Genomic DNA, 19,628 nt, shown 5'->3' on the forward strand with positions numbered 1-19,628 from the left:
AGGTTGATTTGCATAGTAATGTTTCCTTCTAGGAAGAGCAGACTGACAGACACAGAAATACAGAAACCATGAGAGAAAATCCCAAAGATTTTCACTTTGACTGATCTGCAGAAGAACTACATCCCCAGAACTACTAAGTATTATAGAGATATATAGAGATGCTTACAAACCTATGGTTTCTGATGCCAGATTTTCCAAATGTCATGCAGCCCTGATGGGCCTTTTTTCGTCCCTAAGAAGGCTTATCACCTTTCTCCGTGTGCCTGTCTGATTCTGAATAGTTTAATGTAGTCCCATTCTTGTGTAGTCACACAAGTTTGTTATTCTTTAATCCATTCCAGACAGATTCCAAATTTCTCTTATGGGACATATCAACCTCTACAAACCATGTGCTGGTGAATGTGTGGGGATTGTATGGAGCACAGTTAGTGAAATTTATAGCAGCACCAGCTAAATAATAGTGTTGCTTTCACTGGGGCCTGGAAAGATTTGCAGCAAAATCATTTAAAGCTACAATGTTCAATGTCCATGGTCCATATGCAAAATGTACAAAAAAAACGTGAAAACTATGTGGAAACTGATTTCATCAGGTACAAGAGTATACCTTTTAACCTTTAGCGCATTTATTAAAACATTAATTCTATATTAAGTTCAATAGTTCAGTGCAAATTAAAATAGCAGTTACAGAGCACTGATATAGTATTAACAATTTAGTAAGAAACTATCATCTGTTCAATTCAGGAATTCCCTTAATGATATAAAAAAATACAAACATGAACCACATACTCTTGAATGTCATTATAATAATTTACTACCACCATAGCCTACTTATCTAACTTATTTTCCTACGTTGCACTCCACAATGATCATATTAGTCATCATATTAGAACAACACATCACATCCCTTGAAAGTGAAGTGATTGTCATTGTGAAACAGCACAGCAGATGGTGACACAATAAAATTTGTCCTCTGCTTTTAACCATCACTCTTGGTGAGCAGTGGGCAGCCATGACAGGCGCCCAGGGAGCAGTGCGTGGGGATGGTGCTTTGCTCAGTGGCACCTCAGTGGCACCTTGGCGGCTCAGTATTCAAATCGACAACCCTCTGATTACGGGGCCGCTTCCTTAACCGCCAGGACTCCACTCCCCCCGTGGGTGGCAGTTGGGTGTTTATGAAAACCTGTTGTGACTCCAGATGCTGTTGTTGTGTTGGGGTATCTCAATACCATTCCTATAACTCAAAAAACAATGTATGTTCATGTTGGCGTGACTTAAGTTTATGATTATTTGCAATGGTGTACTTGCAGTTTGGGATCTTAAAGGCAATTATGTCGTATAGCCTCTGTTGCCACTGGACTGCAAGGTGATTTATATATTTTTGGACGTATCAATTGAATGATAATTACATCACTCCTCGTTTGTTTTTGTGCCACCTTAATTAAACCGTCTTGTCTAAGTAAAATGAAATGTGGACTTAGTAGATATGTGCAGCTGAATGCTGTGACTAAAGGCATTCCCTGCCCCAAATGCCGCTGGGCGGGGTATACAGGAGGACGTTTGCGTGTGTGGAGTGTGCTAGCATGTGTTAGTGCTTGTCTGAACAAGTGTGTGCTGGAGTGAGAGGGGGGGTGTGTGTTGGCCAGCTTAACCACGGTATAATAGCGGTACCACATGTCAAATCCAATTGGCAGCAGCTGGATGTCGTTCCATGGCCGCCGCGCCCTGAGCATGGCGGGGGGAGGTTTCAAAAAATAAATCATGTGTACAAAAGAAATAATTCACCATAGCTACTTATCGTTTCGGGACAAGTTAATGGACAAGCTGTAGTTGAACTTTAACAGGCCTTTGTGCAGTGGCTCTGGCAAACATCCTTCAGTAGCACGGCCCATCCACTTTGCTCTTCTCGGTATATACTAATGATTACTACTTTTTCAAACTATAGAATACTTAAGTAGAATGATGTGTCTGCATATAGTTGCCATTATAACATCAAAGCTCAGAAAAAAAGTTTCAGTGGCGAAATGGCTGTTGGGGACAACAGTCTGAGCTTTACAAACACACCCAAAGCCAAGAGCTTTACTTTTGGAGGCAGTAAAAGATCTCCCACAATCTACGAGGTTGATGCCATTCTCACTTCCTCCATCCCCATGTGGTTCGGTTCAGCAGCTGAATGAGGAAAGAGGAGACTGCAGCAGAAAAATCAGATGTAATCTTTCCACCCTCCAGACACTGTACAGCAGCAGAACCAGATCGCATCAGATCCCTGCTTACTAGATGTTCCAACCAGTAGAGTTCAACAAACGGAATCAGACCGCTTACAGGCTTACAAAGAGTTTTTCCCCCCACAAATGCTGTGTTTTGTTAATGTTAAGCCATAGTCAGTGTATTTGAAAGTGAAAGTGAAGTGATTGTCATTGTGATACACTGAGGCACAGCACACGGTGACACAACGAAATGTGTCCATCACCCTTGGTGAGCAGTGGGCAGCCATGACAGGCGCCCGGGGAGCAGTGTGAGGGGACGGTGCTTTGCTCAGTGGCACCTCAGTGGCACCGTGGCGGATTTGAACCGGCAACCTTCTGATTACAGGTCTGTTTCTGCTCAGTATGGAGGAGTATGTCTAATAAACAGGTTTCAGATCGTAATACTTTAAGATAAACCAAGAATTCTGCAACCTCACCAGAACCCCCCACCTCCCTTTATAGAACGTTTCTTTCAGAGTGGATTCTTTTCTTGGAAATGTATTAAAAGTATAGCATTTATCTTTGTGGAAGGAGCAGTGCCAATTTCAAACCCTTCCAATCATCCACTCGTATAGGTATTCATTAATCATTACCTACTCATAATAATAACTTCTTTGTTCTGGGGATCCACAAAGTCCACCAGAGAGCATACTGAGGTAAATCTTTGGCCTTTGACTAGGCTTACTGGCTGGTGAATGAAAGAACGATGAGTTCACACACACTGTGGTCATTTTTCATAATTCCTGAGTATTCGAGGGGCTGGAATGGGACTGAAATGAACCCTTGTGGTTATTAATTCATCTAAAGGGACAAATCCTTCCTCTTCCCATCAGTGAGGGCTTTATCTAACAGATTTCTCACAAGACCGCTGTAACCGTGCTTGTGTTTTGAAAGCATGATGATTATGGCAACCTTTCGCATTTCTAGCCACCACTCAGAAATTGGGAACGCTTCAGATGATGTTTATTGACCTTGAGCGCACTAAAAGTGGGCTTTGTAAACCCCACAGCCATGGATAGGCAGAAAATGGGTCTCTCAAGCTGTGGTCTCCATCCAAGATTTATAACTACAAATCCAGCCCTATCTGGGATCTGTGAAGGTTTGGCAGTCCATTAAAGATTTGGGAGATTGGAGTGAAAGCCAAGATCAAACAGGTTAATAATGCACATATTGTGTAAATATGTGTAATGGACACCAGATGTTGCCTCAATGTCATCTGCGCTGCAGTGGAAAAAGCCTTCGGGAGGCTGCTGGGTATTCTCAAGGACATAAAGACCTGCACAAGATGTAGTGTTGTGACTCCAGCGAAGAGCTAGCATATTTTATGGACATCTTTATCAGTTTATCTTTTTGGCTACTTCATTATTTATGCTTCATTATACTGAAGTTTGGAGGTACTGCCATCAGACTCAATTTCGCCTTCATTCTTTAATAGATAGATAGATATATAGATTGATGTATAGGTGGATGAGCGCCCTCTTTTGGTCTTTGTTAGGTAATGTAACCTTTTTCCATGTTGTGTATTTGTTGCATGTTGCATACTGATTTGTTGCATGTTACAAATATTGCATTCATTGTTTGACTGAAAATGCGAACTACAGAGGGCATCCAACAGATATTGAAAACAACGATGTTAACTCCTACCACAAGCACATTAAAATGATACTGGACATGTGCAATGCAGCAGTGTGGACAGCAGATGCTGCTGTGCTCATGAAGTAAAACTACAGCGTCGTTCACCAAGACCAGGACTCTACAGTTAAAACTCTAGTTATTAAGTCACCATAAAATTATTGTTCTTTTTTTTTTGTATTTCACACTCACCACGACCTTTCACCTAATGGTTATATTTATTATTATTAGAGGTTGAACTGGACTGTAGCATCACATTTACAGCATTTATCAGACGCCCTTATCCAGAGCGACTTACAATCAGTAGTTACAGGGGACAGTCCCCCCTGGAGCAACTCAGGGTTAAGTGTCTTGCTCAAGGACAGACTGGTAGTAAGTGGGATTCGAACCTGGGTCTTCTGGTTCATAGGCGAGTGTGTTACCCACTAGGCTACTACCACCCTTATATAATACATAACTGGACTACAGTAAACTCTATACACCATCATTCCTGGATGTACATTTACAGCATTTACCAGACGCCCTTATCCAGAGCGACTTACAATCAGTAGTTACAGGGGACAGTCCTCTCCTGGAGCAACTTAGGGTTAAGTGTCTTGCTCAGGGACACGATGGTAGTAAGTGGGATTTGAACCCGGGTCTTCTGGTTCACAGGCGAGTGTGTTAACCGCTAGGCTACTACCACCCCATAAACGTGAAACATTTTTGCACACAATGTTTACAGACACAACCAGAATCCACACAATGAAACAATATCCATGAGCAAAATACTGAAATCATTTGCATATAACCCATTTTTAATTGGCTTGTGGTAAGGGTGCATAAATAAATAAGTACACGCCCACAAGAGGAGGGCCACAGTTGTTGGCTTCCCTGCATTCAAAGCGTTTTTCCACCTCCCTCCCTGGCAAGGCAACAGCACACAGTCTTTTCTTGTAAACATTTATAAGGCTGGATGGTGCCGAGCAAGGCGTCTGAAACCATTCTTCTTTCAAGAATCTCTCCAAAACACTGATGCTGAACTGGATTCTGTCAGGGATTGAGATGATCATGTCAGAACTTTGCTTTTGTGGTCAGTTAACCAATGCAGGGTTGAATTTGAATGTGCATTTCAAACCATTTCACATACATATACAGAACGTCTACCATATATTTTTTTCTGTATGGTTCTAGTGAAAGTTGTAGTAAAGTTTTACGAATGGCAAGTGCTCACATTTGTGGATAACCTTTTTGGTGTACCTCTTTGGGGTACACCTTCCAAAAAACAGACCACGTGGAGGTGCCATCTGACGGTGGCTCTGGAGGCTTGGTAATCCCAGGATTTTCTTGGCTTTGCAATTCCCCAACAGTGATCCCTGCCTCTCTTACCATCCCTTTCTCTTTTTGGGCAGTGGTGGCCCAGCGGTTAAGGAAGCGGCCCCATAAACAGAAGAATGCCGGTTCGTATCCCGATCCGCCAAGGTGCCACTGAATCCACAGAATCCACACAACCTTTCACCTAATGGTTATATTTATTATTATTAGAGGTTGAACTGGACTGTAGCATCACATTTACAGCATTTATCAGACGCCCTTATCCAGAGCGACTTACAATCAGTAGTTACAGGGGACAGTCCCCCCTGGAGCAACTCAGGGTTAAGTGTCTTGCTCAAGGACAGACTGGTAGTAAGTGGGATTCGAACCTGGGTCTTCTGGTTCATAGGCGAGTGTGTTACCCACTAGGCTACTACCACCCTTATATAATACATAACTGGACTACAGTAAACTCTATACACCATCATTCCTGGATGTACATTTACAGCATTTACCAGACGCCCTTATCCAGAGCGACTTACAATCAGTAGTTACAGGGGACAGTCCTCTCCTGGAGCAACTTAGGGTTAAGTGTCTTGCTCAGGGACACGATGGTAGTAAGTGGGATTTGAACCCGGGTCTTCTGGTTCACAGGCGAGTGTGTTAACCGCTAGGCTACTACCACCCCATAAACGTGAAACATTTTTGCACACAATGTTTACAGACACAACCAGAATCCACACAATGAAACAATATCCATGAGCAAAATACTGAAATCATTTGCATATAACCCATTTTTAATTGGCTTGTGGTAAGGGTGCATAAATAAATAAGTACACGCCCACAAGAGGAGGGCCACAGTTGTTGGCTTCCCTGCATTCAAAGCGTTTTTCCACCTCCCTCCCTGGCAAGGCAACAGCACACAGTCTTTTCTTGTAAACATTTATAAGGCTGGATGGTGCCGAGCAAGGCGTCTGAAACCATTCTTCTTTCAAGAATCTCTCCAAAACACTGATGCTGAACTGGATTCTGTCAGGGATTGAGATGATCATGTCAGAACTTTGCTTTTGTGGTCAGTTAACCAATGCAGGGTTGAATTTGAATGTGCATTTCAAACCATTTCACATACATATACAGAACGTCTACCATATATTTTTTTCTGTATGGTTCTAGTGAAAGTTGTAGTAAAGTTTTACGAATGGCAAGTGCTCACATTTGTGGATAACCTTTTTGGTGTACCTCTTTGGGGTACACCTTCCAAAAAACAGACCACGTGGAGGTGCCATCTGACGGTGGCTCTGGAGGCTTGGTAATCCCAGGATTTTCTTGGCTTTGCAATTCCCCAACAGTGATCCCTGCCTCTCTTACCATCCCTTTCTCTTTTTGGGCAGTGGTGGCCCAGCGGTTAAGGAAGCGGCCCCATAAACAGAAGAATGCCGGTTCGTATCCCGATCCGCCAAGGTGCCACTGAGGTGCCACTGACCAAAGCACCATCCCCACACACTGCTCCCCGGGCGCCTGTCATGGCTGCCCACTGCTCACCAAGGGTGATGGGTTAAATGCAGAGGACATTTTATTGTGTCACCGTGTGCTGTGCTGCAGTGTATCACAATGACAATCATTTCACTTTCACTTCGCATAAAATAAACCACTACAAGCGTACTTATTACGGAGAGAACAGTAGAAATGATCTTTTTTAAAAATCTCAGTAGTAGTAATACTGCAGCAACAACTGTCATGTGTGTTCTTTTGGAGGACAAAAAATATTTCTTAATATATTATTTAATATTTATTGAAGATTTTACACCTGCTGTACTTTTGTCCACAAGTTCCTGTGATCCGTTTACATGTACAGCACTTATCCAGAGTTACACTCTTATCCAGAGTTACACTCAGTAGTTACAGGGACAGTCCCCCCCTGGAGTCACTCAGGGTTAAGTGTCTTGCTCAGGGACACAATGGTAGTAAGTGGGGTTTGAACCTGTGACTTTGTGGTACTCTGGTTCATAGGCCAGTGTGTTACCTACTAGCCTACAAGCACATCATATACCTTATTTCCTGCATGGAATCCTCATGACAGTAACACATTGTAGGTTTTATAAGAGATATGGTACAACGCACAATATTAACCTCCTCTTCAAACTGTTCTGACGCACTTGATTTTGGCTCAGTGAGTTGATGTGAAGTTGATCTGCCGAAGTTAATCTGGAATAAAGTCCTGTGGAATAAAACCTGTATTTGTTTTCCCATTTCTGCCTCGGCATTAAAGGTCAGGTGAGACTGTAATGCCTTGATGGTCTGTTTGCATCAAAATGAATGTGTATTGCAGACAAAGGAGTGAAAGAAATGGCAAGTGGGTGACAAGGACAATTTTCCATTACACATTCCGGGCCACTGATTGAGATGTTACACTTCCCACACGATTCGCGTCAAAAGCTTAATGATTACGCCCAGGCAGGCCTGTGAGGGGGTTTGAAGAACACGGCGGCTGCACGTTGCCTGTAAAGAAAAATCCAGACCTTGTGGTAAGACAGGCGGGAGCGGCTGAGAAGGCCAAAAAAAAAATTTTTTTTTTTAAATTCCAAATTGCAGCGACCGTTTGGGTTGATTGGACGGCCGCGCTCCCGTGGCCTCGCACGTCCTTCCTGAGAGCAGGCGCAATACACAAGCCCTGAAAGGCAGCGTCCATTGAACTCTCAGGCAAGTGGCAATATTTGCTCACCTGAAATACACACAGCTCTGCAATTGTGGGCCGGGGCTGCGCTGCTGCAGCTGTGGGGCAGGGAGAGGGGAAAGGCCAGGAAGTTTTGCAGGGCGGTGGAGGGGGAGAGGGCGTGGACTCCCCGCCGGGGGGGGGCTGTTCATCGGCGACGGGCCCCATTGTGTTTTATGTGAGCCGAGGCTATATTTGTCCGTAGCCACGGGAGGCTGATGAGGCGCTAATCTGTTGAGCGGCCGCGTCACGGGAGCCCCCTTTCTAGCAACCCTGGCCTATTAGCCAAAGGGACCTGTTAAAGGGGGCTGGGTTTATGAGCTCCCTCCCCAGATTTGCGCCAGGGGTGTTTCACGGGTAAGCAAACACAGATTGGACACTTATGCTGTCATTGCAGCCTGCAAGGAGATGTTGAAGAGCTGATGCTATAGAGCTCCCTTTGAGCTGCTTTCATTCCCCCTCCCCACCCATACCACCTCTCAGCAAACAGAACAAATGAGCTGTCTGCATATGGATGGGCTCGCAGGTAAATCAGGAAGGAAATGCCCGCAGTGTGAGTCACCGCGTAGGTCCGAACGTCACGTTTTGGCCTTCAGTACAGTTGCATTATAGGGGAAGATACGTGAAGAAGATTCCGAACATTCATGTCTTGGGTCCTTCTTTTTCTGGAATGGAACCCGGTGCAGGATATTTCATCACATTTCATTACATTGTATGACGACATGATGACATTATTTCACGTTACATTACATCACCTCACATTTCCTTGCATTACATCTTATCCAAAGTCATTTACAGACGAGGGTTGTGTGGGCTCTATCCACTTATTTAAAAATTCTGGAGTGAGGTTAGCATCCTTTTGGAAACATCCTGTAACCTTTTTGACAGACTGACAGAAACAGCAACCCCACAGCATCGTTCTTTGGAACATTTTCAAATCCTGCTGGGAGCACTTATGGTCTCTTTGAACATAAATATTAGCTTCTGTTTTAGCTTGCTTACTTTTTTATTGCTTAACCCCCTATTCTATTACATAACGTTGTATCTTAAACTATGCACAGTCAAAAACAGAGCACTTCAGTATTCATTTCACTGTGTGCTATAACTGCTATACTGCTATAACTATGCATGTGACAAATAAAAAGAAAACCTTAAAATATCTTTAATATTTCTTTTTCGGCCTCAAATGCATGCTGTCGTTAATGCATATTGAGAGAAATTCTGTATCAAAATTTTTCTGACTAGAAATTCTGAATTAGGGTGGTAGTAGCCTACAGGGTAACACACACGCCTATGAACCAGAAGACCCAGGTTCAAATCCCACTTACTACCATTGTGTCCCTGAGCAAGACACTTAACCCTAAGTTGCTCCAGGGGGGACTGTCCCCTGTAACTACTGATTGTAAGTCGCTCTGGATAAGGGCGTCTGATAAATGCCATAAATGTAAATGTAAATGTTATTTTCAGTTCTTGCCAGGACTAAAGGTACCTTATAATATAAAGCAAGACCGCAGCATCTGAAGATGGTGTTGGGGCAAGTTGCAGAAGACTGAAGGACCACGTGTGAGGTGGACGCAGGTCAGCAGTCGCAGTGGCAGCAGTAATCCCATTCCTTCTCGCCGCAGAATGCCGACAAGGCCACCCAACATACTAAAAAAAAAAAGGCTTAAAAGGGCTCCGGTCCAAAGATTTCTGTTCCCAGGGAATCCCAGCTTCGACGCAGGTGAGGGAAAACCACATGATCAAAGCAGTCCAATCAACATTTAGTAAAATGCAAATGTTCCCAGAGTTAGTAGCCAAAGGGCCACTGTCAATGAATTCCACCGGAACGGCCCCACGTTGCCTTTTGACAGGACAGCTGCGGGGTAAAAAAAATGTGGCAGGTGAGTGTGAACGGTTGTAGATCCAGCTTCGTGGCCCGGATTGATTGCGGTGATATTTATAAACTGCTCTTCCCACGAGAGCGCCCCTGTTTAATTAGTGCAGCCCTCGTGTTTAATTGCTTTTGCTCTTTTGATTGAAAAGTGTATTGACTTTGCCGTGCGCCCGCCGATGAATAACAATGGCCCGTTGGAATATATTAAATCTTTTTTTTTTTTTTTCCGCATTAAACGTGGTGGATTAAAATAACAGCTTTTAAAATCATTTCTCTTTTGTCAGTTGTTATCACTTGACGAGGCTGGCGGTGCATGATAATCAATTTATCCACAGAATTAATATCAATTTAATCAATTTTGTTGTGAGTCAATCTGACCCTTTTTCAGTTTAGTGTTTCATTGTAAAAAGTGGCCCCCTCACACATCAGATACACACACACCCACACAAACACACACACATACACACATTTTAGATATATATTGAGAATTTCAACACATTATAACCTTGCCACTGGGGATGGACATGACAGTATAATTCTTGGTGTCCGTCCGTCCCGTAAATGGGGAGGGTTGTGTAAAAAAGGGCATACAGTGTCTAGGGTACAAACACAGAACAAAAACACACCAAAAAAACCAAGATGCAATACCGGTGTAAAACGTTTAAAAGCATGCAAATATCTATTGTATCTATGGTCTAAATATCTATGCTATATTCAGAGGTTTTTATTTGTTTCTTGCTCAGTTTTGTTCAGTGTTCAGTGTTTAAAATGTGAAAGTCCTTAGTAATCCTTAGTAATCTCACGACTGGATTACTGTAACTCCCTTCTAGCTGGTCTACCTCTATGCACCATCCGACCTCCACAACTAATACAAAATGCAGCAGCACGACTGATCTTCAACCTTCCCAAATTCTCCCACACCACCCAACTACTACGTTCCCGCCACTGGTTCCCAGGAGCTGCACGCATCAGATTCAGAATACTGATGCTGGCCTACAAAGCCAAACATGGAGTAGCACCATCCTACCTCACAGCCCTTATTACACCTCGCACTGCACCTCGTTTACTCCGAGCCTCCAGTACAGCTCGCCTGGTCCCTCCATCCCTGAAGGTAAAAGGAAGACATTAATCTAGACTCTTCTCCGTCTTGGCCCCTCGGTGGTGGAATGAACTTGCCCTCGAGCTCGGAACGGCTCAGTCACTGAGTATTTTCAAACGGCAGATCAAGACCTTCCTCTTTATAGAATATTTCGATTAACTTATAAACTTCTTATTGTCTTTCATATGTATAGAATCTACAACAGAGTGAATCAAAGATTGCATTCATAGTTGGGGGTCCTGGTGAACCAGAATTTATCACATCATTGATTGTAACATGGAAGCAGGTTGTAAGTCGCTCTGGATAAGGGCGTCTGCCAAATGCCTTAGATGTAAATGTAAATGTAAATGAGAGTCAATCTGACTTGCAATATAATGAATGTAATTTTTTAAAACACAATTGGCTGAGAAGGCTTGTCCTGTGTCAGGGGGGTCACAGCACTGATGTGGATTGCCATCTCATTTGGGGTCAACAAGGCTAGCATGTCTGTGTTCTTTGCATGACAAGGGAGTTGTACTGCCAAAAGAAACCTGTCCCTAGAAACAGAACATACCAAACCCATGGCAAGGCATTCCTGGAAGGTGCGTATTTGAGGAAATCCTTAGCCTGTTTACAGCAGTATTTACACCCAGACCTAATGGGGTTATATATAATATCTCCTGCACCCCACCTCCTTTTTTTTTTTTTTTTTTTGGGTTTTTATTTATCCTGGTTTGTGTGCCCTCGCTGACGCATCACTTTTCAGATTCATTTCCAGGTAAACACACTGTGGCTGGCCGCAGACCTGCAGCCAACAGGCGTTGTCGCAGCTGTGGAGGATAATGGTCCAGCCAAACTCACTCCTCGCTCTGGAATGTTTACTGTCACAACAAGCGGGCCTGCCACAAACATTTACCACAACTTTTAGGAAGAAAGAGACGGGTGTTATGAATTTTATTTCTGACAAAACACAAGCTTAACCTCTTGGCCTTCCGGGTTGGTAGTTAGGTAAGGGGAATGGTCGCCGTTGGAAAAAAATGTGCTCAGTGTTACACATTCCCAGCAGCAGTGTTACTTGAGTCATGTAAAGAGCCCAGATCCAATTAACTTAACATCTGTCAAAAAAAGGGTACCATTGCATACAGTAAAATGCACTTAACAATGGCTTCATTTCATTAGAGGATGATTCTCTTGCATTTTTCTCTTTAGTTTCAATAAAGATCTACTAGTACATAATTTTTGTATGCTTAACTTAGTATATATTCTTTTAGTACTTCTGGGACTTTAATGGCCAATTTTGCTGCAAATTATGTACAACAAATTTGCACTGTATTCTTGTAGTGAAATTAAGCGAGAAAGTATAACTTTAAGTAAAAACTGAGAACAGATAACCCCTCCCTGGTTTGACATAATTTTGAAACAACTTGTTGCAGTTGTTGGAATGAGAATAAATGTGTCACTTTTGTTGATAAATGAGAGCGTTTGGCGTCTGTGATACATGTGTGCCTTGTATACTGATGTCCAGAGAGTGGATAAAACATTAAGGCTACACTGGAATTCATTATAAAACATCTAAAATCTCTTAGTTGGATATTTCCATAAGAAATTCTGCCAAAGGAAGTGGAAAATGAACTACAACTCCCGAACTATCCGTCATTGTGCACTAGTGCGCATGCGCATTTAAAAAAAAATAAATTTTTTTTTAAATTAATTTTTTTTGTTATTTCGTCTGATCGGCGGTAGTGACAGATGCTGTTGTCTGCTATGTTTGTTGAAAGTCAGGATAGACTTCGAAAGACATGCAAATTTCACAGAGGTTGACTGGATTTGCGTTAATTTCTTTGCAACGTCCCGGGTGGCGTGTTTTGTGTGCAGATGCCAGCGCAGAATACCGGTTCAATGAATTACAGGCAGGAGCAAGAATCATTACGAGACGATAATAACACGATTTACATGAAATATAGTTCCACGCGCAACCGGAACAGTGATTCGGTCTCGTCGCAGACAACGGCAGGGGAAACACGCTCACGGCTCCCAGGCTGTTTGCAGAAGGACGGCGTCATTTTGGGCTTTAATCAAATGCAAAACGGTGACCTTCATGGCAGCGGACATTTGCAATCACGGGAAACGCTGTCGATGATTAGCCAGAAGCAAAATAGTTTTTTGGAACACGGTGCTGCGCAGCAAATGCACATTTTTACGTTCTTCAACTTATTGCAGAAGAAGAACATGAAGAACAGTTTTTAAAAAATTTTTGTTGCTACTTTTATTCTCGGAAATCCTCTGCAACGAGGGCCTTCATTCCCCCATGAAAAAACGTTCGTGTAGGAAATCATCACAGGACAATAAATAAAGAATATTGGTGCCACGTCTGTCACTCTCCCGTCACGCTCCTGTCGCGCCTGCGCCTGGCGGACACCTACCTGTCCACACCGTCCAGCAAGACCAATACCCTTCTTAATGAGCTCGAATTAGCGCGATTTCGGCAGATCCCGTTCGTAACCGAAAGGGGGCGCCCTCGAACCAATAACCTTCCGCCGGAGTCGAGGCCGTTCGATTCGTCGTTGACGTGTTGGGACGAGACGAAACTTTTACCGATTTGTCGGGATGAATAACGTCTCCTCGCCATTTTCCAGTCGGTCAGCAGACGCAGTGTTTACCGTCACCAGTAATAGGAACGAAACGACAACAACAATAATAATAATATTCAATGCGCTGGTGACCAAGGGCTCGAGTTCCCAACACCAAACGAAACAAGGGCCATTATTTCACACGCTCAGGCAAACCATTCGCATTAATAACATCAACAATAATAAAGATGAATAAATGTTGGCCAGTTTTCACCATATAAAGCTATACATGCGTTACGCCAATTGCGCCATAAATCGGATGCGCTTTTAATTAAGACAACGGTCCACGTGCACGTGGCGCTCTGGTGGATTCTGGGACGATTAAATATAACTTGGGATTCGATGCGTGTTTTTAAGATGATGATGATGGTGGTGGTGGTGATGAAGACGACGTCGCCTTTTGAAACGCGCCCGCTCCTTTCAGGCTGCGCAGGTGTACAATAGGGGGCCAAGTCGAGGAGAGTCGCGCCTAGGTGCGAGCAGATTATTCAAATAGGGGGCCACGCCAAGGAGTTGGGGATTGGAGGCTCGCCCGGCGCACGGAGGCTATATCACCGCGTCCGCAGGCGGCGCGCAACGTCACTCGAGCTCGCGGCGCCTGTGGGCACGCCACGCCACGCCACGCCACGGAGCCGGACGCCTCTTTTTCTCGCGGGGAGCAGTCGGCGCCTCCACGATGCTCGGTGCGGTCAAGATGGAAGGACACGAGCACGCAGAGTGGAGCGCTTACTACGGAGAGCCGGAGGTTCGCACCTTTAACGTATCTATGCGTCTGGGCGCGTTTTTCTGTTCTTTTCTTTTCTTTCTTTTTTTCTTTCTCTCTCGCCTATCTGTTTTTCCCCCCTCTATACAACTCAATATTAGCCCTGAGATAATATTAACTTTGCGATCAAATATTGACTTGCTGCGCCTCCAAATCCTCCCCCATCTCCACGTCCGGACTTTTATCCATTTTTCGCCGAGGTGAAAAGGGGAAATATTGGACATTTTTATCGGATACTTTATTTTTTATTTTTTTTGCAAATTTCGAATAGTACATCCATAAGAAAATTAAACAATCAATAATAGTAATTTTCTAATTTTCCTCTTCTTCTTTTTTTCAGTGTTACACCTCGGTCGGCAACATGAACGCGGGACTGGGAATGAACTCCATGAACACCTACATGAGCATGTCCGGCATGAGCACCACGGCCAACATGACGGCCAACACCATGAACATGTCCTACGTCAACACGGGCATGAGCCCCACCATGACCGGCATGTCCCCGGGCGCGGGCCCCATGGGCGCGGGCATGGGCGCGGGCATGGCGGGCATGGGCGCGGCGCTGAGCCCCGCCATGAGCCCCATGGCGGCGCAGTCGTCGTCCATGAACCCGCTGTCCTCCTACTCCAACGTCAGCGCCATGAGCCCGATGTACGGCCAGCCCGGCATCGGCCGCTCCCGGGACCCCAAGACGTACCGGCGGAGCTACACGCACGCCAAGCCCCCCTACTCGTACATCTCCCTCATCACCATGGCCATCCAGCAGTCGCCCAGCAAGATGCTGACCCTCAGCGAGATCTACCAGTGGATCATGGACCTCTTCCCGTTTTACCGGCAGAACCAGCAGCGCTGGCAGAACTCCATCCGCCACTCGCTGTCGTTCAACGACTGCTTCCTCAAAGTGCCCCGGTCCCCGGACAAGCCCGGCAAGGGCTCGTTCTGGACCCTCCACCCGGACTCGGGGAACATGTTCGAGAACGGCTGCTACCTGCGGCGCCAGAAGCGCTTCAAGGTCGACAGGAAGGTCGCCAAGGAGTCCGGCAGGAAGACGTCGGAAGGCGGCTCCAACAGCAGCTCGGAGAGCTGCGCCGGGAACGAGTCCCCCCACCCCGACCCGTCCCCCGGCGAGCTCAAAAGGCCGCTGTCGGACCCGAAGCCGGGCCAGGGCCCGAGCCCGGGGGACGCGGCGTCGCCCGCGTCGCAGACGCAGCACCTCATGGCGCAGCACCACCCGGTCCTGGCGCACGACGCGCACCTGAAGCCGGAGCACCACTACTCCTTCAACCACCCGTTCTCCATCAACAACCTCATGTCCTCCGAGCAGCAGCACCACCACCACAACCACCACCACAGCCACCACCACAGCCACCACCAGCACCACCAGCACCACAAAATGGACCTAAAGACCTACGAGCAGGTGATGCACTACACCGGCTACGGCTCGCCCATGGCCGGCGCGCTCTCCGTGGGCTCCGTGGCGGCCAAAACGGGCTTGGACTCCTCTCCGTTAGCGCCAGACACGTCTTACTACCAAGGTGTGTACTCCAGACCCATCATGAACTCCTCCTAAGCGACGGCGGCCGCAGCGTTCGTGTAAACTCCCTTATTTATGGCTTGTAAATGTGTATTCTTGTAGTTTGGCGACAAGAACAGAATCTATATTAAAGTGTTATTTGAATTTTTTTTCTTTCCCAATGTTTTTCTCAAAATAAATGTGTATGTATTTGGTATTTTTTTCTCACGTTGTGGTGCCTTCAGTGTTTAAGGGGTAGCAGTGAGGTCAAAGGTGCAATTTTATTTTGAGAATGAACCTCCTGCTTAAAGCTGGTAATAATAATAATAATAATAATAATAAAACACATTTACTACTTATTAATGCGTTATTGCAAACACATACTTCTATATATACCAATTAACAGATGACAGCACTTAAAAGCAGCAAATATAATAATAATAACAAAAAAAACCCAAAACATGAATGATTATAATTATGGCTATTTATTATTATATACAGCCCAGACATTATTATATATTATTATATACGCTGCAGACATTCATAATATAAAAAACAATACATATTAATTAATTCTTATCATGGATTTTTTTAATATACAGAAATGAATTTATATTAAATCTCTGGTTCAGACACAGTGAAAGAGACGCACACACACACAAACACAGAATTCGGACGTTGGTATATTTTCAATTTATTTTCAATTTATTTTCACAATGAAAACCCAATTTTCGTCCTATTGCGCAGCTTAAATCACTCCACACGAACCAATACAAATAATTAGAATAATATTAACAAGGCGAATAACAAACAGTAATCACCTGTAGAAAAGTTATTATACAGGAAGAATATGAGAAAATACCAGTCACGAGCTCGAAAAGCAACAATACAAATACCCTTATTACATGAATCATTACTGGTATTATCATCATTATAATTATAATCATCAGCAATAGTGTCACCCGTCAGGAGCCCGGATTATTTATTACTCAATCACTTTATGACGAATAATTACTCTTGATTAAAAAACTTTATGCCACACTTCCCATGAGCCTTTACGCACAACCTCCCTGTCCCTCCTCTGGCTCGGAATGGCGGGAATCTGGGGGTAAAAACGGGGAAATGGCGCTATTAATACCTGCGCGGCCGCGTTGCGGGAGAGTAAACTTTGAATAGCGGCGCGTCACAACTCGGCAAATTTGCACAGATATTAAATTCGGCTCTCGGCGTTTTAGACATAACGCTATAGGCTGAATTTTTACAGCGCGCCGATCGATATCTCGGTTAAAATAATCATCTCGTTTTTTTTTTTTTTTAACTAGCGAAATCTTTGCTTTGCGCTAAAGTCAACAGCGGCGGAGTTTGCGCGCAAATAAATGGCGCAATGTCGCCAGCGCGCCGCAGAAAGGCTCCAGGGCGCCACACCTGCCGCAGGCGAGGTAAGGATCCCTTCTTCTCGGGGTTCGGGGGGCTTCTGTGGGGCACCCACGGGGTGCCACACTTTGTCGCACCCACGGGCTCGTGGGCCCCTGAATTTTTTTTTACAAAACTCAGATCGAACGAATTATTATCGTCGAAGTCGGGTGCCGAGGCATTATAACATATGACTGTTGTATATGTAGATGTCATAAATATGCCGACGACATCTGTAGCTCAGTCCAGATTTTGGCATTTTGACACTGGAAAATCAGACATTTTTATTACATTATTACATGCGTTTTAACAATATTACCAACACACAATGATGATTATAACACAATTAATACAAATATTAAATATTGGCACGCAAAAAAAAATACATTGTGTTCCAGTTATTAGAATTAATGGCCACGGTCGTGATATGGCAGCAACCTGTAGCAGCTCGTGGGTGTGAGAAATTAAATCTGAAGGTGATCAAGTGAACTTTTCAACGACGCGAGGATGTAAATGGGGTTTTATAATGTATCCTGGACAGACAGACAGACAGACAGACAGATAGATAGATAGATAGATAGATAGATAGATAGATAGATCGATCGATCACCGGAGGAGCTGGAGTCTGAGGATGGAGACTCGAGGAGGGTCCAGATGCGAAGCGGAGGAATTAACGGGATGAAAACGAACTCCACTTCACCGGCGCAACCGGGAACATTGCGGGAACGTTCCCGGTCGGACGCGTCCGGAACACCCAAGACGCGCGGTCTCCCGGGTGACCGCGGGATCCCGATCCTACAAGCTGTAATTCCGCTTCAGCCCTGCTGCAGGGGTGGGACCGTCCGCGACCATCCCGATTTAAACTCCTAATCCCGGCGGCGAGCACTATATTAAAGCCTCTCCATCCCAGGGCGGCCAGATGCGCCCCGCGTTTAAATGCTTAAAAAGAAGAGACCCGGACGGGATTTATTTCAATAAGATGATCTTTTTCTTCAGCTAGAACGTCAGTTTAACAATTACCTTTTAATTCGTGACGACCAGCCAAATTCAGCGCGGAAATATTAGTAGAAAATACGTGTTCCTTTCAAGAATCACGGAAACTGTTGCGACTTTGTTCGTTAATTGTCATCGAGTTATTTTTTCATCGAAGCGATCGGTGGAAAAGCGTTTGACAACGATGAAAATGCAAATATTTGCATTGCATTGTTTTCTTGGTTTGAAATGCATCTCAAATTTTATTTCGCGTGGTCCGGTGCTACAACGGCTTTGAGCACATTAAATAAATAAAATCAAAATAAGGTCTGAAAAAATGTCCAATTTTTTAGCCAGTTATTAATTTTTCTCAGATATCTCTGTCTTTTCATCTTTCTTCGATCTCAGGTCATTTTATTTCCCCCTGTGTGGATTTGAAGGGCTTGAAGGGCTAATATATATTTTTTAGATTTGAATCAAATTTGTAAATCAGTTTCCATAATCTCTGCACAAAAAAATACATTCAAAACATATTCCAAACTATAATACATGTCATACGTTTATAGATTAAATAAATTGGTAAAATTCATAATTCTATTGTTTATGTTATATAAACAATATGAATTTCATATATATTATGAAATATATTTGTAATTTGAATGAGAAGTACAGTGACAGAAGGGGAGACGGCCTGCTTGTTAAAACTTTTCTTTCGCTGTTTTCTGTGACGCAGCCGTCATTTGCTCAGCCGCAGGAAGGTCAGAAGCCCTGGCTCATCACCAGAGAGCCACTTTCAAATCCATATCTGTTCCTTGCCTTGTGACATTAAATATGTGCATATAAACGAGCATTTTAGAGCGCTACATCCAGCGACAACAAGGCAGGGAAAAAGTGAAAGTGTCGAGATCGTGGTCAAGGTCAGCCCTGGGCGCCCACAGTGCATGATGGGAAAAATTCCAGCCCGGGCAATAACCGCTGCCGTCGAGCGGCGTGACCCATCTGGGATCGGTTCCGAGATCCAGTCCCTCGCCACCGTTCTTTTCAAGGTTGAAAAACACGTTTTGTAAGACGCAGGTTTTGAAGACGGCCTTTCGGAGCGAGACTAAGGCAGATTACTTCGTCTGGGAAAGCAACAGTGATCCCTGGAACCCAAACGCAAGAATTAAGGCATTAACATAGCTGAAAGTTGTGAAAGACCATATATGTGTGTATGTGTGTGTGGGCTGGCCTGTGAAATGATTGAGCACTTCGACATCAAATTCCGCTATTTCCCAAACTAAGCAATTCAGCGGCATGACTCGGCTAATCCTCCGCAGTGATGGATGTCCTTTTGTCTTTGTCTTCAGAAAACACAAGCAACTCACATTTGCGAAGGTCTCCGGCATTGGAGATCGCCGCTTTTTCACCCCCCCATTTCCGTCTGGATGAATGTATGCGGCCTGGCTCAGGAACATAACTGAACGACGGAGGCCATCGGCGAACAAGGACACGCAACTCATTAA

General features: G+C 44.4%; 1 protein-coding gene across 1 annotated transcript; it reads left to right on the forward strand.

The window, feature by feature from the left end:
- The first annotated feature begins 14,063 nt into the window (after nucleotides 1-14,063).
- Nucleotides 14,064-15,805, forward strand: foxa2 (forkhead box A2). The gene is made up of 2 exons (XM_028978725.1): nucleotides 14,064-14,210; nucleotides 14,569-15,805. Exons 1-2 carry the CDS (start codon nucleotides 14,142-14,144, stop codon nucleotides 15,796-15,798), a joined length of 1,299 nt encoding a protein of 432 aa, XP_028834558.1. The 5' UTR covers nucleotides 14,064-14,141; the 3' UTR covers nucleotides 15,799-15,805.
- The last annotated feature ends 3,823 nt before the right edge of the window (nucleotides 15,806-19,628 follow it).

The sequence above is a fragment of the Denticeps clupeoides genome, chromosome 1 (genome assembly GCF_900700375.1).
Source record: "Denticeps clupeoides chromosome 1, fDenClu1.1, whole genome shotgun sequence".
NCBI lineage: Eukaryota > Metazoa > Chordata > Actinopteri > Clupeiformes > Denticipitidae > Denticeps > Denticeps clupeoides.

Coding starts and splice junctions, on each gene's coding strand:
- foxa2 (XM_028978725.1), top strand. CDS start 14,142: ATGCTCGGTGCGGTCAAGATGGAAGGACACGAGCACGCAGAGTGGAGC. Junction 14,211..14,568: donor CTTACTACGGAGAGCCGGAG/GTTCGCACCTTT, acceptor TCTTTTTTTCAG/TGTTACACCTCGGTCGGCAA.